Source organism: Macrobrachium nipponense, chromosome 28, assembly GCF_015104395.2.
Source record: "Macrobrachium nipponense isolate FS-2020 chromosome 28, ASM1510439v2, whole genome shotgun sequence".
NCBI classification, from domain to species: domain Eukaryota; kingdom Metazoa; phylum Arthropoda; class Malacostraca; order Decapoda; family Palaemonidae; genus Macrobrachium; species Macrobrachium nipponense.
The window spans coordinates 55,454,896-55,472,836 of NC_087217.1; the positions used below are offsets into that span (position 1 = coordinate 55,454,896).

Below are 17,941 nucleotides of genomic sequence, written 5' to 3' on the forward strand. Positions count from 1 at the left end.
CGTGTTATTTTGTCTATTTTATTATTAAGCCATGGGTCTCAAAGCTAAAGACAAAGCAGGTGATAAGAAAAAACCCAAGAAAATGATTTCGATGGAAGCAAACATGAAATTATAGCAAAGCATGAACGTGGCGTTCGTATCGTCGATTTGGCAAACGCGTATGGTCGAAATCCTTCTACAATATCCACGATCATCAAGCAGAAGGAAGCTATAAAAAACCCCACCCCCGACCATTGTTGCCAAAGCGTCTCTCTCTCTCTCTCTCTCTCTCTCTCTAATTCTCTCTCTCTCTCTCTCTACTCTCTCTCTCTCTCTCTCTCTCTCTCTCTCTGATCAAATTACGTTACTGGATAATGTCTCTCTTTGGATACTTCGATTTTGCCAAATATTGAGGGCTACCAAAGAACCAGTTTGATTAATTATTTTTACGATCATTATGACTAATTAAAGTAAACGTTATCTTTAAATAGCTTATATTACTTAAGTATCAACCAAAAACAATTACTGGCATGAGTCAGAGGCCGTTTAACGAAACGAACAATTCTCTGTCCTTAAACTCGGAGCGTCGGAAGACGCCCTCCTCTCTCTCTCTCTCTCTCTCGCTCTCTCTTCTCCTCTCTCTCTCTCTCTCTCTCTCTGATCTACAAATTACTGGATAATGTCTCTCTTTGGATACTTGGAATTTGCGTTGTAATCTAACCAGAAACTTCGTTTTGTTATTATTTACTGGAAACAAGCAATGATGTTTTTTCATTATTTGCGCTTTTGGCGGAACTGTTTATTATTGAAACTAGTATGTATTCATTCGCTCGGAAAACTAGTTCCGCATATGAGGCGTCACTAAAAAACATAGAAAAATACAACATAAAAAGTGTCGAAAATCATCATAATCTCAATTTGTTGTAATCTAACCAGAAACTTATTTTTATTAATATACTGTGCTAAACTATAAAGGATTTTTATCATAGTATGCGTTTTTTTAAAAGCGTCGTTAACTCGGAGCGTCGGAAGCGTCAGCGTCGTAACCTCGGAACGCGTCGTAACCCAGGACGGATTTTTTCCATTGAATATTTAAGAAAAAGCGTCGTAACCTCGGAACGTCGTAAGCGGAAACCGTCGTAACCCGGGGACCGCCTGTACTACAAATGGCTACGCAATGTTTACACTTGCTGTGCGATTGGGGTTTCTTAGAGTTACTTTGATTTTTTTTCTTTTCATTTTATTTAGTAACGGATATTCTAATGTATATTATTGTCGTATTACAGTGTGAAATGTTTTTATACTGGTATTTACATACACATAGTACCTCAACAAGGCTGTCATTGTTATTAGCCAACTGTAAAGCCCGGATTCCTGTGCCAATATGCCAAAATAATAAAGATTCACTTTTTGTTACCATTAGATAAGTCGACCCCCTAATTTTGGCATGATTTTTGGGGGCTAAAGGGTCGACTTATACGCCGAAATATGATATTGTTAAACTACAATAAAGTTTTGTACATACTTACCTGGCAGATATATACTTAGCTATAGTCTCCGACGTTCCGACAGAATTTCAAATCTCGCGGCACACGCGACAGGTAGGTCAGGTGGTCTACCTACCCGCCGCTGGTGGCGGGCGATGACCAATCTATCTCTCCAGCCAGATTTTCTCTTATTCACCTGTCTCCTGAGGGGAGGCGGGTGGGTGGGCCATTAGACGTATATATCTGCCAGGTAAGTATGTACAAAACTTTATTGTAGTTTAACAATATCATTTTTGTACATGAACTTCCCCTGCCGAGATATACTTAGCTGATTGGCAACCCTTGGTGGAGGGTAAGAGACAGCTAAAGTAATAAGGAGAGATAAGAAACAACTGATGTTGTAGGATATAAATAACCCTTGGTTTCTTACCTGTTCAGGCAGAAGACTTCATTGATATTATCTCTGAGTCTGCGTTGCCTGGAGAGCTACAGCTAGGACGTGACCTGATGCTGAAAGACTCTCGGATCTACCACTGGGATATGTGATCCCTTTGTGTGGTGAGAATCCAAGTCCAGATCCTGTTAAAGGGAGTCGTCCCTATCTTAACAGGTCCTAACCACTACTACTGCAAGGAGCCACACTCATCAGACCACCTAACCAAACTACTAAAGATTAGTATTAGAACCTAAAGAGATTGCCTTCATGCATCCTCTTTAAGGCAACCAACAACAACAAATACAAGGGGAAAAATTTATACTACTAAACAGGATGAGTTCCAGCTCCCTGCCCCAGCACTGAATCCGCAGATACGTACGGGCCCAAGCGAAGCATTTTTCGTAAGTGATTCTCACATCACGTAAGTAGTGGTTCGCGAACACTGACTGACATCTCCAGAATGTTGTCTCCATCAGATTTCGCACGGACATATTCTTGTTGAAAGCAAGAGAAGTTGCTATGGCTCTTACTTCGTGTGCTTTCACTTTAAGAAGCCTAAGATGTTCTTCTCTGCAGGATCCGTGTGCTTCTTTGATGAGGCTTCTCAAGAAGAAGGACAATGCGTCTTCGACAATGGACGAGTAGGCTCTTTTAACTGAACCACCTACAGGACCTCTCGGTTGGCTTTCAGTTGCTCTTTTCTTCTAAGGTAGTATTTCACCATTCTCACTGGGCAAAGAGTTCTCTCGGTTCTTCTCCTACCAAAGAAGATAACCCACGAATCTCGAAGTTCTTGGCCATGGACTTGATGGGTTCTCATTCTTTGCAAGAAAACTAGGAAGGAAAGAGCAAATGAGAGAGCCTCCTTAAAACCCACATTACCATCAATCGCCTGAAGCTCTCACTCTTCTGGCGGAAGCTAGAGCCATCAAAAACAGAGTCTTCCTGGTAAGGTCTCTGAATGAGGCTGAATTAGGGGGTTCAAACCTAGAGGACCCAAGGAATTGAAGGACTACATCCAAATTCCAGCTAGGTGTCTTAGGATACTGCATTTTCGTTGTATTAAACGACCTAATAAGGTCCTGTAGGTCCTTATCTTCCGATAAGTTGAGGCCCCTGTGCCTGAAGACATTCGCCAACATACTACGATAGCCTTTAATCGTCGAAACGACTAAGCCACATTCTTGTCTTAAGAATAAAAAGAAGTCTGCAATTTGATTCACAGAGGTACTGGAAGAGGAAACGTTATTCCTCTTGCACCATCTTCTGAAGACATCCCCACTTCGATTGGTACACTCGTAATGTGGAAGACCTCCTCGCTCTAGCGATTGCCTTAGCAGCTGCTGCGAAAAGCCTTTCGCTCTGACCAGTTTTCTGGACAGTCTGAAGCCAGTCAGACTGAGAGCGGGGTAGGTTTTTGTGGTACCTGTCGAAGTGGGGCTGTCTGAGTAGATCGCTCCTTAGAGGAAGCGATCTTGGAAAATCCACTAGCCATCCAGCACCTCTGTGAACCAATCTTGTGCTGGCCAAAAGGGAGCTATCAAAGTCATCCTCGCGGAATCTGACTCTGCGAACTTTTTTAAAGTCAACCCCAGAATCTTGAAGGGGGGAAACGCGTATACATCGAGTCCTTTCCAATCGAGTAGGAGAGCGTCTATCCCTATTGCTCCTGGATCCGAGATGGGAGAGCAATACAGATCCAGTCTTTTGTTCTTTGAAGTTGCAAACAGGTCTAAGAGAGGCCTGCCCCACAACTTCCAAAGGCTCCGGCAAACATCTTGGTGCAGAGTCCACTCTGTGGGAAGGACCTGATCTTTCCTGCTGAGGAGATCTGCCCTTACATTCCTTTCTCCCTGTACGAATCTGGTGAGAAGTTTTATCCCCCTTTCTTCTGTCCACAGAAGAAGATCTCTTGCTGTTTCGTACAGAGAGAAGGAATGCGTCCCCCCGTTTCTGATGTATGACCAGAGCCGTGGTGTTGTCCGAGTTTATTTGCACAACTGCTCCTGTCACATCTGACTCGAACTCCTTCAGAGCAAGCCACACGGCTATTAGTTCTTTCCTGTTGATGTGCCAGGAAGACTGGTCCCCCATCCAGGTTCCTGACACCTCCTTGGTTCCCAGAGTCGCCCCCCAACCTGTTTCCGACGCATCGGAGAACAACACCAGGCTGGGTTTCTGGGATTGAAGAGGCAGTCCCGCGAGAACTTGTCGGGATCCGCCCACCATGCTAACTCCTTCTTGATTTGAGTAATTGACAGGGAGAACTTCAAATCCTGAGAAGGACGACTCCATTCCGATGAAAGAAAGAATTGGAGCGGTCTCAGGTGCAACCTTCCTAGGGAAACAAATTGCTCCAGTGAGGAGAGCGTCCCCAGCAGACTCATCCACTCCTCACTGTGCATACTTCTTTCCCTAAGAAGGTTGTTACTTTTTTTCGAGTCCCCGGGCTATCCTCTCCTGTGACGGAAAAGCCCGAAAACTCAGAGAGTTCATCTGGATCCCCAGATAAACGCACTCTTGAGCGGGAATCAGACTTGACTTCTGCAGATTGACCAGAAGTCCTAAGGAATAAGTCAAATCCACCCAGTTTTCTTCAAGTCCTTCAGACAACGATCTCTGGAATTGGCCCTTATAAGCCAATCGTCGAGATAGAGCGAAATCCTCACCCCTTCCAGGTGAAGCCATTGTGCCACATTCCTCATGATGGCCGTAAAGACTTGGGGGGCCGTGGAGAGGCCAAAACACAGGGCCCTGAATTGGAAGATTCTTCCCCCCATCATGAATCTTAGAAACTTCCTCGAGGAAGGATGGATTGGTACGTGGAAGTAAGCGTCCTGTAAGTCCAAGGACACCATCCAGTCCCCCTGGACGGAGTGCTGCTAACACCTGAGGCAGTGGTCTCCATCGTGAACTTCTTCTTTTCGACGAAGAAGTTCAGGGCGCTTACATCCAACACCGGTCTCCATCCCCCTGAGGATTTCGGAACTAGGAACAGGCGGTTGTAAAAGCCTGCCGAAAGATGATCTGCCACTAGTTCGATCGCCTCCTTTTCCAGCATCTGATCTACCGCTAGTCGGAGGCTTGATTCATGATGGGGTCCTGTATCTGGCCGTCAACTCCCTCGGGGTATTCGTCAAGGGAGGCTCGAAGAGAACGGGATTAGATAGCCCTTCCTCAAAATTGACAGGGTCCAGGCATCTGCGTCTTTCTGGGCCCAGACTTCTGCAAACTGTAAAAGCCTGGCGCCTACAGTTGTCTGAAGGACTTGAGTCTTACTTGGGAGGTTTGATTGACTTCGTAAAAGTCCTCCCTCTTCTATTTGGTTTCCGACCTCTGAACGAAGAGGATCTAGAGGTAGATGCCCCTCGAAAGGGTTCCTGAGAGGTCGGCTTAGCTTTCTTTGTCTTAGTCTGGAAGGTAGGGCGCGGCTTCCTTGCAGACTGTGCTAGAAGGTCCTGCGTAGCTTTGGCAGAGAGAGCCTTCGAAATGTCTTGAACCAGGTGTTTAGGAAACAGCTGTGTAGAGAGAGGGGCAAAAAGCAAAGACGATCTCTGAGCATGTGAGACCGACTTTGTCAAAAATGAGCAAAATACTGATCTTTTCTCAAGACCCCTGCTCCAAACAGTGAAGCTATTTCGCTGGCCCCATCTCTCACCGATTTATCCATACAGGATAAGACACAATTCAAATCCTCCGGGAGGAAAACGTGTCCGGTCCTTGAGTTTTCTTGGCTAGGACTCCGAGGGACCAATCGAGAAAGTTGAAAACTTCCAAGACTCTAAAAATGCCTTTTAGAATGTGATCCATTTCATTCATTGCCCACGTAGTTCTGGCCGAATTCAAAGCTGATCTTCTAGTGGCGTCTACTAGTGCCGAAAAATCTGCGTCAGCTGAAGACGGAAGGCCCAGTCCCAAGGGTTCTCCTGTCTCATACCAAAATCCTGTCCGTCCTGAAAGCTTCGACGGAGGGAAGGCAAACATTGTTTTCCCCGCTTCCTCTTTAGTACGCATCCATGAACCGAAACTCTTGAGCGCTTCTTCATAGAAAGAAGTCGGCTTTCATTCTCACACACGAAGATCCTTTCGTTGCTTTCGCTGTGGAGAACAACGAGTGTGGAGAAGGAGGAGCAGTAGGGCTCAAAGACTCTCCGAACTCCTGAAGGAGAAGTTCTGTGAGCTTCTTGTACGAAGAAACTGTTGCCGATGTATTAGTTTCTTCCTCAGAGGCTTCCTGGTCTTCTTGAGGAGGAGAAACGGCGGGGATGAGGATCCTTATGAGAATCCTTAGATGATTTCCTAGCTGGGGTACAGTGCGATGAAGGAGACAAACGTCTTGAATGAGGAGAAGATTCCAAAGTAGAAAGGCGTACAGGAGAACGACGAGTTGTAAAAGAAGGACGCTTATCCGCAAATTCTTGTCTAAACTCGCATTCTTCTAGAAAGACCACGTCTATCCCTAGGGAAAAACTACGAGAGGGAGGAGCGCCTGCTAAGATCCTGTCGCCGATCGTGAGGAGGCGGCTACTAGGCGCCGAGCGCCTATCTGTCACAGGGCGCTTAGTGGAATCCTGGCGCCTACCAAGCGGCGAAAAACGTTGCTAAAAATAGGGCGCCTTTCAGGAGCAGGGCGCTTGAGAGGCTCTTGATGCCTACGAAGCGGAGAGCGGCTGCTACGCTCTGAGCGCTTAAACGAAACAGGGCGTTCTGCGAGATCTTGGTCCTTACCAAGGGGAGAACGTCTGTAAGGCTCCGAGCGCCTAACAGAATCAGGGCGCTTGAGGCGTTCTTGACTTCTAGCAAGAGGAGACCGATCAGGAGTAGGGAGTCTCGAGAACGAAGAGCGCCTACTAGGAGAACGAAGCAAACGAGGATCAAGGTGTCTTTCTCCAGGAGAACAGCTACTAAACGAATGACGCTTACCAGGAGCAGGGCTCCTACTAGACTCTTGATGTCTTACAGGGGAGGAGCGAACTCCGTGCGATGAGCGCCTACCAGTCACGTTATCCGAACGCCCGACTACAGTAGTCGGAAGGAGAAGTGCGCCTACTTTCAGAAGGGCATTCCCTAGGTTCTCTGAGAAGACGAGGAGAAGAAAGAAGAGACGGAGACGACGAACCAAGTCTTCTATGACCTGAGCGACTCTCTCTTCTTGCACGAACTCTAGAAGCAAGGAGAAACAGAAGGGGCTGAGCGTCTACCCGAGGCAGGAATCCGATTTGAGGAAATATCTTCATAGTCCAAGGAGCGCCTATCCGTCGAATGGCGTCTCGACACCTCCGAGCGGGAGTGGTGTTCCTCTCGTGAAATGTTACGATGAGTAGAAGAATCCTCAAAAGAAGGAGAACGCCGATTACAAGGAGAGCGCTCTTCCGACGAAACGCGCCTCGATCTCTTGATCGGGAGAGACAAATCCTTCCTTCTACGCGATCTCGATGCCAAGGAGTCCGCAAGGCTGTGATCTGAGCTTGTAGGCCCGCTAGTACTCGAGAAGGAGAGTCCCCAGGATCTTCTTCCGAAGCAAGCTCAGCGCGAGGCGCGGGAGAAGGAGGGCGATCACCGGATCTCCTAGGCTTCTTTGCTTGCAAGGAAGCTACATCAGAAAAGTCTTCTGGGCTGGACGCTAACGTACTGAAGGGGAGCCTCCGCAGCCCTCTTCAACGGGCGTGACGCCTCCTTAGAGCTCCACCCACGCTTCGGCGAAGGAGAAGAGGATGACGAAAAACACTGGCGAAGAATATTCTTCTTCTTACGATCCAAGGCAGCCTGGAGCGAACTTCAGGATCTGCCGAGGGGACGCCTGACCGGTGGGGGCTCTCCCTAGCCCTCCTGCGGCTTTCGACTTTCCTCCTCCACTGGAACTGGGAGTCTGGAAGAGGTCTAGGCCTGGAGGCACTAAGGAGCCGGTCAGACGCACCCTCCACATCACTGGGTACACTGCACTTATCATCACTGACACTCTTACCTCGCTCAGTACGAAGATTCTTGTCTTCCTTAGAACACAAGGAAGCTTTTGAGGCCGCCGCCTCCGAGACGAATCTACGGCTTCGGTGCGGGGAGCAGGAGCTGAGACCTGGGAGGAAGGTTCTAAAACTACATTAATTGTTTAGTTTTCATTCTCAACTCATTCTCGACCTGCTCGAGCTCCTTGAAGAAGCTTTACGTACCCTATCCCTTTCAAGTTTCCTAATATAAGAAGAAAGAGCCTTATATTCATCTTCGTTCAAAACCTCACATTCTTGACACGGGTTACTAAACGAACATTCATTCCCCTACATTTAACACAGAAAGTGTGAGGGTCCACCGCAGCTTTCGGTAACAACCTCACCTTACATCCATCGGTCACACATACTCTAAACAAAACCGGAGTTTTGGAAACAGAATCAAAATCAGACATTCTACAGGAAAATCCCCAGCGCACAGTCAAGAACGGTCCCACAATCAGCGTATGCCAAGCCAACCATAGAGCGAATACGTCACACCGGTCAAATCAATCTCCAGGCAAGCGAGAAGAAGAATCGATCGGAAAGGAACGAAACAGTTGTTATCGCTCAGCGACAGAAAAAATCTGGCTGGGAGAGATAGATTTGGTTCATACGGCCGCACCCAGCCGGCGGGTAAGTAGACCACCTGACCTACCTGTCGCGTGTGCCGCGAGATTTGAAATTCTGTCGGAACGTCGGAGACGATAGCTAAGTATATATCTGGCAGGGAAGTTCATGTACAAAAATACGGTATGTGTCTTTTAACAAACAAATTTAACAGATTTTGTTCATGTATCACAAGGGTGACTTACTTTTCCTTAGGAAAACGTAACGCTACTTTGTCATTCATTTTTTCACAGATTCACAGCTGTCTCTGAGACAACCAATATACTAATAATGCTATCTTACCCTTACAGAATCACAAGGAATCTAAACTGTAATGTCCAAGTCTTGCAGAAAAAGGGAGTTTTAGAAATAACTGTTAATGACAAACTATCACCAAGCTGCCCAGAGGACTGGCAGATTCTCTAATAAAATCACCACACTTCAGTCTAGGTTTTAATTCTGGATCAAAAGCATGAACACAATTTATTGGAAATTCCAAGTTAGGTTTAGCTACATAAAACAATGGTTTATATTTCACAACTTTTTTTTTTTTTATAAATAAGAAATGACCACATTCACTTTTTCACCCTCACCTTGAAATCTTTATACCTAAACAATGACAACAATAAACATTCAGTGATAGGCAAGATAATTAAAAACTTGATTAGACAAATTTGGTTTTCATTTACTCACAGGCATTCCCAACGTCAACATGAACAACTGCTTACCTGCAACCCAGAAGTTCAATATTGGCATATACTTGGGCCAAACAAACCAAGCGTTCCTCTGGTATGGCATCGTAGTGAGTTTCCATGAATTCTTTCTTTAGAGCCCAGTGTTCATCACTTTCATAAAATGAACGACAGGATTCAATATCCCAATCTCCAGTGCCACCCATATTTTCTGTTTTGTATCTGTAATTGCAAATTAAATATTGTTAAAATAGGGTGAAAACCTGCTAAAGGCAAAGCAATAACCTGGCTGAAACAAAGTTACAAATACAATAAGATTTTAAATACATTTTGAGAGGGCACAGAAAAATATAAAGCACAATTCACTAAACCCTATGATTATATAGTAAGTGAAGCAAAGATGGCCATCCTAGTTAGTATTCAAAACCCCTTTACTAATAATGACTACAATCATCCTGACCTTTTCTGTTAAGTCTGAACCTTTGTCTCTTATGAAAAAAGGTTTGGTTCCACATAAAAAATTCTTTATTGTGGTTAAGTTGAACTTGAGCAGCTTTGGCTACCTTCTGGCACCAGACCTAATACTGAAGTGAAAGTATCAGTATTAAGGGGGCCGGCCGGCTAATGCGGTTTTTTAACGACAGGACTTTGACATTCATACCAATTAATAAGGTGACTTGGGACATCTCCAAACCGCATATGATTTTCGCCTCTGACCTTCGGTTTTGTGACGCCAGGGCGATTTATCCCGAAAATAACCACTTTTCAAATTCTATCTCCTCCCTTGATATGATATTGTAATGATACAATTAAGTTTGTTCATACTTACCTGGCAGATATATATATAGCTGTATTTTTCCGAATCCGACAGAAATTTAAACACTTACGACACACGCAGTGGGAGTCAGGTGGTTAGTACCCATTCCCGCCGCTGGGAGGCGGGTATCAGGAATCATTCCCATTTTCTATTCATAATTTTTATTTCCACTGTCTCCTGAGGGGAGGTGGGTGGGTACTTGATTATATATATCTGCCAGGTAAGTATGAACAAACTTAATTGTATCATTACAATATCATTTTGTTCATGAAACTTACCTGTCAGATATATATATAGCTGAATCCCACCTTTGGTGGTGGGAGTAGACAGAATAGAAGATTTTAGGAAACATATATATGCAGATAATTGATATCTTGATTCCTTACCTGTTAGCATAGCTGACTTCGTGGTTACTGCCGCATAAGTCTGCTTGTGCTACTAGAGTTGCCAGCAAGGTAGAGACCTATAAAGCTGGTGCACTCCAGATGATCTGTCAACAGGGGCGAGACCACGACGTGACTAGACCATTGACCATACAAATGAGGGCAACGAAGTAAAACCAAACCACCTGGCGTAGCCTACCAAAAGTATCCCACATAGACTAAGCTAATGGAAGGGAGATCCGCCGCAGGCGGTCAACCCCACAACCATAACACAAGTTAAAAACTCCCCTAAACCGTTAAAGGATAGGATGAGCGCTACCTCCTGCCCCAAAACAGTGTCTGCAGCGACATATGGTCCAAGCGAGTAACAATTTTCGTATGTTGCTTTCACCTCCCGCAGGTAGTGTGAAGCGAACACCGAATTGCTTCGCCAATAAGTGGCGCCCAAAATATCTTTGATTGCCATATTTTTTGTGAAAAGCCACCGAAGTAGCAATAGCCCTCAACTCGTGGGCTTTCACTTTCAGAAGCTCCATGTCACTTTCACTACACTTTTCATGGTCTTCCTTAACCGTACTTCTTAAGAAGAACGCCAGTGCATTCTTCGACATCGGAAGATCTGGTTTTTTCACAGAGCACCACAAGTTCTCCGAAGAACCTCTGCATGCTCTGGTTCTCTGCAAATAAAACTTGAGAGCCCTGACAGGCACAGGACTCTCTCAGCTTCAGGTCCCACTAGCTCCGACAACCCTTTGATCTCGAACGTCCTCGGCCAAGGGGGTTGGAAGGGTTTCTCGTTCTTTGCTAAGAACGTTAGGACTTAAGGAACAAACTGCACTATGATCCTTGAACCCAATATGCTTGCTTATGACTTGAATTTCGCTAACCCTCTTCGCCGTCGCCAGAGCGGTTAGGAAAATGGTCTTCTTAGTAAGATTCCTAAGCGAGGCTAAATGGAGCGGTTCAAATTGGACTCGACATGAGAAACTTCAGTACCACGTCTAAGTTCCACGATGGTACTTTAGGTTGGAGAACTTTCACAGTCTCAAATGATCTAATGAGATCATGAATGTCTCTATCATTTGCTAAGTCGAGTCCTCTATGTCTGAAGACCACCGAAAGCACGCTTCTGTAGCCTTTAATCGTGGGAACGGCTAGTTTCGCTTCTTTCCTAAGGTGAAGAAGGAAATCTGCTATCTGGCTCACAGAGGATTGGGGTGGAGGAAATGCCCTTCCTTCTGCACCAACTTCTAAAGACAGCCCACTTTGGTTGGTAAACTGCGATTGAGGAGGGCCTCCTTGCGGTGGCAATCGCCGTTGCCACAGGTCTTGAAAAACCCCTCGCTCTGGCCAACTTCTTGATAGTCTGAACGCAGTCAGACTCAGAGCGGGGAGGTTTTTGTGGTACCTCTCGAAGTGGGGCTGTCTGAGTAGATCTTTCCTTAGGGCAGAGGTCCTTGGAAAGTCTACTAGGAAGGACAATTCACCTCCGTGAACCAGTCGACCGCTGGCCAGAAGGGGGCGATAACGGGTCATTCTCGCTCCTTCTGATGCAGCGAACTTCCTCATTACTTCCCCGAGGATTTTGAATGGGGAAAAGCGTAAATGTCTAGTCCCGACCAATTCCACAGTAGGGCGTCTACTGCCACTGCTCTCGGGTCCAGAACTGGGGAGCAATACAGCGGAAGTCTCTTCGTTCGGGAAGTTGCGAAAACGTCCACATGAGGACGTCCCCCACAGCTTCCATAGCGCCTGGCATACTTCCTGATGAAGGGTCCATTCCGTCGGCAGAAGCTGTCCTTGCCGACTGAGAAGGTCCGCTCGCAATCGTTTTCCACGCCTGACACAAATCTTGTCAGAATCGTTGACGTTTTGCGACGGTTCGCCCAAATCAGGATATTCCTCGCGATGACGAACAGAGAAGGAGAGTGAGTTCCCCCCTGTTTCCTGAGGTATGCCAAGGCTGTGGTGTTGTCCGAGTTTATCTGAACCACTTTGTTGGAGGACTTCCTCTTCGAAGAATCTTAGAGCAAGGTAAAACCGCTGAAAGTTCTTTTAGATTGATGGTGCCAGGACACCTGTTCCCCTCTCCAGGTGCCTGACACTTCTCTCCCTCCCAGTGTTTGCTCCCCAACCCGTGGAGGACGCGTCGGAGAACAACACGAGGTCGGGGTTCCGAAGCTTGAGCGAAAGTCCTTCCGCAAGCTTCTTTGGATCAACACCATTTGAGGTGCTTTTTCACTTCTTCCGTCAAAAACAAGACCTCTTCTAGATCCTGTTTTGCGTGACCAATTGCTTGAGAGGAAGAACTGAAGTGGTCGGAGGTGCAACCTTCCCAGAGAAACAAACTTCTCCAGTGAGGAAATGGTCCCCAGCAGACTCATCCATTCCCTCACCGAGCATGTTTCCTTCCCTAGAAAGGCCGACACTTTGTCCAGGCAATGAAGTTGTCGCCCCTGACACAGCCCGAAAAGCCACTGAGTCCATCTGAATCCCCAGATAGACTAAGGATTGAGAAGGAGTCAGATGCGACTTTTCGAGATTTCACCAGAAGTCCCAGGGACTTCGCTAACGACAGAGTCGTGTGAAGGTCCCTTCAGACACCACCGGTCTTGCGATGAGGCTCGAATAAGCCAGTCGTCTAGGTAGAGAGAGATCCTTATTTCCGCAAGATGGAGCCACCTCGCAACGTTCTTCATAAGAACGGTGAACACCATCGGCGCCGTGCTGAGACCGAAGCAGAGTGCCCTGAATTGGAAAATCTTCCCTTTCAGGACAAACCGCAGGTATTTCCTTGATCGGGGATGGATGGGGACGTGAAAGTATGCGTCCTGAAGGTCTAATAAAGAGACCATCCAATCCCCGGTCTTAAGGCTGCAAGCACGGATTGAGGTGTCTCCATCTTGAACTTCTGCTTGGTAACGAAGCGATTTAGGACTGCTGACATCCAGAACGGGGCGCCACCCCCCTGACTGCTTCGGCACTAGGAACAGACCGGTTGTAAAACCCCGGGGAAGGGGAAAAACTCCGGTCGCGAGACCTGTTCCACTGCTTGCTTCTCGATCATTTGATCTAGTAGCTCGTGAAGCACTTTCTGCTTTTCTCCCTGATACGAAGGAGACAAATCCTTTGGTGTCGAAGACAGCGGGGGTAACATCAGGAAAGGAATTCTGTACCCCTTCTTGACGATGTCCAGAGACAAAGCGTCGGCACCTCTCTCTTCCCAAGCTTTCGCGAAATGTAGAAGCCTGGCTCTACCAGTGGCTGAAGGACTTCCCTCTCACTTCTTGCTCTTGGAAGGAGCGGAGTCTTGCCTCTGAAAGAGCCTCTCCTCGAGGGGCTGGCTTCGAGGAAGAAGCGGATCGAAAGGGCTTCGATTTCTTCAAAGCAGAGGACCCAGAAGACGAAGAAGTAGTAGGCTTCCTAGAAGACTGTGCCAGAAGGTCTTGGGTTGCTTTCTCCTGGAGACTGGCAGCTATGTCCTTTACCATAGACTAAGGGGGGAAGAGATGTTCTGATAAAGGAGCGAAAAGAAGATCCGCTTTTTGCGCTGGGGTGAGACCGACTTTGCAGTAAATTGCAAAAAAAAAGTGCTCTTCTTAAGCGTATCCCGTGCTGAAATGAGCAGCCAATTCATCAGAACCATCCCTGACGGCCTTGTCCATGCAAGACAATAACTGGACAGCTCCCCAGACTGATGGAAATCAGAACTCCTGGACCTGGCATCCAATACTCCAAGGCACCAGTCAAGAAAATAAAGACCTCTAGTGTCCTGAAGAGGCCTTTAAGTGAAAGTCTAACTCACTATGCGTCCAAGAGACCTTAGAGGAAGACAGAAAAGATCTTCTGGCGGCGTCTACAATACTACCAAAGTCTCCTTGAGCTGAGGCTGGAAGCTTAACTCCGACGTTTTCTCCCGTCTCATACCACAATAACCAGCTTTGCCACCAAGTCTGAAGGTGGTAAAGCGAAAGAAGTCTTGCTGAAGCTTTCCTCTTTTCCATCCAATCATGGACCTTTCTAAAAGCTTGCTTCGTAGAAAGCGACTTCTTCATTCTCACAAAGCCCGAGATCTTAGTAGCTTTGGATGACGAAAACTGAGAGGGAGGAGTACGTGGAGCTTCAGGTTGGAAAGTGTCTGCAAAGACTGACTGTAGCAAACGAGTCAAAACCTTGTAGTCCGTCGAAACTGGAGCCAACTGCTGTTCTTCGTCCGCTTCGACGAAAGCGTCACTAATTTCCTCTTCAGACACTGGAGAAGTCGGAGGAAGTAAAGAAGAGTCACGAGCTTTCTCAAAAGAGAAAGAGCGGCGAACAGGAAAAGTTCCCGCTTCCGCTTGCGCTTGCGGAAGTGGAAAACTGACGTCCGTAGGCGCGCGCTTGGCGTCCGAAGCCAAATCTACTGGCGCCGATGAAGCGCGCTCGACCGCAACAGGTGTACACCTGGCGTCCACTGGGTGCTCGCTGAGGCGTCACTGTGCGCAGCCGAGCGTCCCACTGGTGCGCGCCGAGCGTCCACTAAAACGCGCTGAGCGTCCACGAGGCGCTCGCGAAACTTGCACCGAGTCACGATCGCTCTGGCGTCCACTAAAGCGCGTTTGACTTTCACAGAAGCGCGCTCGGCATCTAAAGAAACAAGTTTCGTAGCAGCGGAAACAACCGCTTCACGAGAGCGAGAAACGAATTTCTCGCCTCCTCTAGAAAGTTGCTGGGGAGCAGAACGAACTCTAGAGGGAGACTCAATCGGAGAGAGAGACGAGCGAGGAGAGGGAGAGGGAGAACGCCTCGACATCTTTCACAGGAAGATTGTCATCCTTCTTACGGCGACGTGGAACAGTCTCTCTCGAAGAAAAAACATCTCGAAGTTGCTGCTGAAGAGACTGGAGAATCTTGCTTGTAGGTGAAGCCTCCTTTTCTGGGGAGGGGCTGATCCTGTGAGCAGGCGAGTGGCGAGGGGACGCCTTCTTGCTACTCCCAGGAACCGCCACTTCACGCACCTTAGAGCGACTGCGGCGCTCGAAAGAAACATCTAGGAAAGACTCCGCCTCTAAATAATCCTTACGCTTCTTCTGCGGAGGAAAAGCAGCAAAACCGCACTATCAGGCGACGAGCAAAGTTCCGGAGAACAACTTGGACGTGAAGCGTCCCGAACGCGGAGCCGTCCTTTCAGCGGACGTGATGCGGTATGAGAGCTCCACCCCTTGCGCGGGGCGGAAGCTTCAGAAGAAGAAAAGCACTCCTTGAGAAGACGTGCACGCGCACGCTCCTTGGCAGTCTGGGTAGTTCGTCAGAAGCTGACCGAAGGCACGCCAGATCGGTGGGGGTTCCTCGTAACCCTCCTTCGACTTTCGACATGCTCTCTCCCGTAATCTGGGAGTCAAGCAGAGGTCTAGGGTCTAGAGGCGGAATGAGGCCGATCTGACGCACCCTCCACTACACAAGGGGCACTTTCACTGCACTTCTCTTCACTTTTGCTCTCCAGAGCTAACACTTTTGATTCTAAGTTACGAATCGATTCAAGAATTAGCGATAAAGTATTACCTTCTACCGACACTGTTTTCATGGGGCCGGAGGCAACACTACAGGGGTAGGAGCATAATCTACAGGAGGAGGGTTAGCAGGAGAATAATTTAAATCTTGCCTACCTGAAAACACTCCTGGAGGAAGACCTCCTTAACCTATCTCGCTCAAGTTTTTCTTAAGATAGGTTTCATACGCCTTCCATTCGAACTCTGTTAATCTTTCACACTCCTTACAACGACTTTCAAACGTACATTCATTCCCCCTGCAAACTTTACAAACAGAATGTGGGTCTACTGAAGCTTCTGTAGCCTACCTCTACATTCGGACATAGAACAAAATCTAGCGCTAGCAGAACTAGACCCTGACATCTTGATCAAAGAAAAATCAATACCAAATTCAAATCAATCCAAAGTCAACTGTGTGCCAAGCCAACCGATCCAATTCAGATACCAAAGAAAAACCAAAAGGGATACTCAAGTAGCTAGTAAGTTTCCAAAATCTGGACGGAGTGCTGCAAAAACAGGTGTTTTCAGCACCGGCGACAGAAAAATTATGAATAGAAAATGGGAATGATTCCTGATACCCACCTCCCAGCGGCGGGAATGGGTACTAACACCTGACTCCACGTGGGGTGTCGTAAGTGTTTAAATTTCTGTCGGATTCGGAAAAATACAGCTATATATATATCTGACAGGTAAGTTTCATGAACAAAATTTAATATTAAGACCTGGGATTACTACCATATATAGACCTGATGTAGACCTCCAATCAAATGGAGAGTTTTTATTCTAAAAGTCATTTTTTTGCTAGATATGAATTTTTCAATATGGTAAAAAAATAAACCCTATAAATCACAAGAAAAAAATGTATAAAAAAAAGACGAAACAAAAATTGGAAAAAAACAAAAAAGGGCCTCTATTTGATTGTTCTATCATGTCTTTCTGAGTTATATACCAAATTCCAATGGTATAGCTTAAAACTAAGTGAGGAGATAGACTTTGAAGGTCAATAAGTATAGTTTCGAAGATACGGGCGTTCAAAGTTTTCCTTCGTATTCTATAAAGACATGTTAATAAATAATGATTATTATGGAATGTATATTTCTTTTTTGTGTATTAATAAACCAAAACTATTTTATTTATCATAATTTAATCATAAATGATGATCCCTTTGCTCATATATCATAGCTTGGGGCACTGCTTGAGGCAAGATGGGGCACTCCTTCCTACGTAACCTCTCTCCCCTCACTAACTCGGCTTATTACAGCGAATTTTCTCTTCTGTATGTTAGCGAGATGTTTTCCTTGTATTTTCCTCTTTGGCATGGATGGACATTCTTGCCGAAACAAAGATAAACAAAACATAAATGCAAGAGAATGTCAGAGGTGAAACTCGAAGATGTACTCTCTTTTTACAAAGGCAATTTAATAAACTCATGATGTTATGAATTTCATAGTCCATTTTGGGTATTAAAAAACCAAAAACTATGTTATTTATCATAAATGAAGATCTCTTTGCTCAAAGATCGTAGCCTTGGGCATGGTGTGACGTGTGCTGTCAGGCAAGAAGGGGGCGTACTAAGCAACCCTCCCCTTCTCTTCACTAACTACGCATATATTATGATATTCTGTCATAATGCTTGAGCGATTTTTCTTCGTCTGTATGTTAGCGAGATGTTTTCCTTGTCTTTCCTCATTGGCATGATGAACTTCTTGCCGAAACATACATAAACATACGTGAAAGCAAGCGAAAGTCACGAGGTGAAACTCGAAACGTGTTATCTACTTGAAGTCTATGGTCACACTGATTCATGGTTTGAACCAGATACTCGCTTCTGCGAGCCACGGAATCTCTACAGATGCCATTTCTCACAATTTCTTTGCCAATAATTATCAAAATTTACGATAACAGAAGAAATATTGCATTTTCATGAAACGGATGAATGTTTTAGGCTTATTTGAGTTATGTTTACTAATTACCTTGTAACTAACAAAAGTAAGAGGAATTTTGACAAAATATTTCGTATACGTTTTCT

General features: G+C 46.1%; 1 protein-coding gene across 4 annotated transcripts in view; it reads right to left on the reverse strand.

The window, feature by feature from the left end:
* The window catches only part of LOC135201749 (uncharacterized), a 76,485-nt gene that overhangs the window by 52,037 nt on the left and 6,507 nt on the right, over nt 1-17,941 (reverse strand). For all 4 annotated transcript variants that reach the window (XM_064230970.1, XM_064230969.1, XM_064230968.1 and 1 more), the window contains exon 2: nt 9,221-9,406. In XM_064230970.1, the coding sequence (XP_064087040.1) occupies nt 9,221-9,390 (170 nt within the window). In that variant the 5' untranslated portion in view covers nt 9,391-9,406. The remainder of the gene's footprint in view (nt 1-9,220; nt 9,407-17,941) is intronic.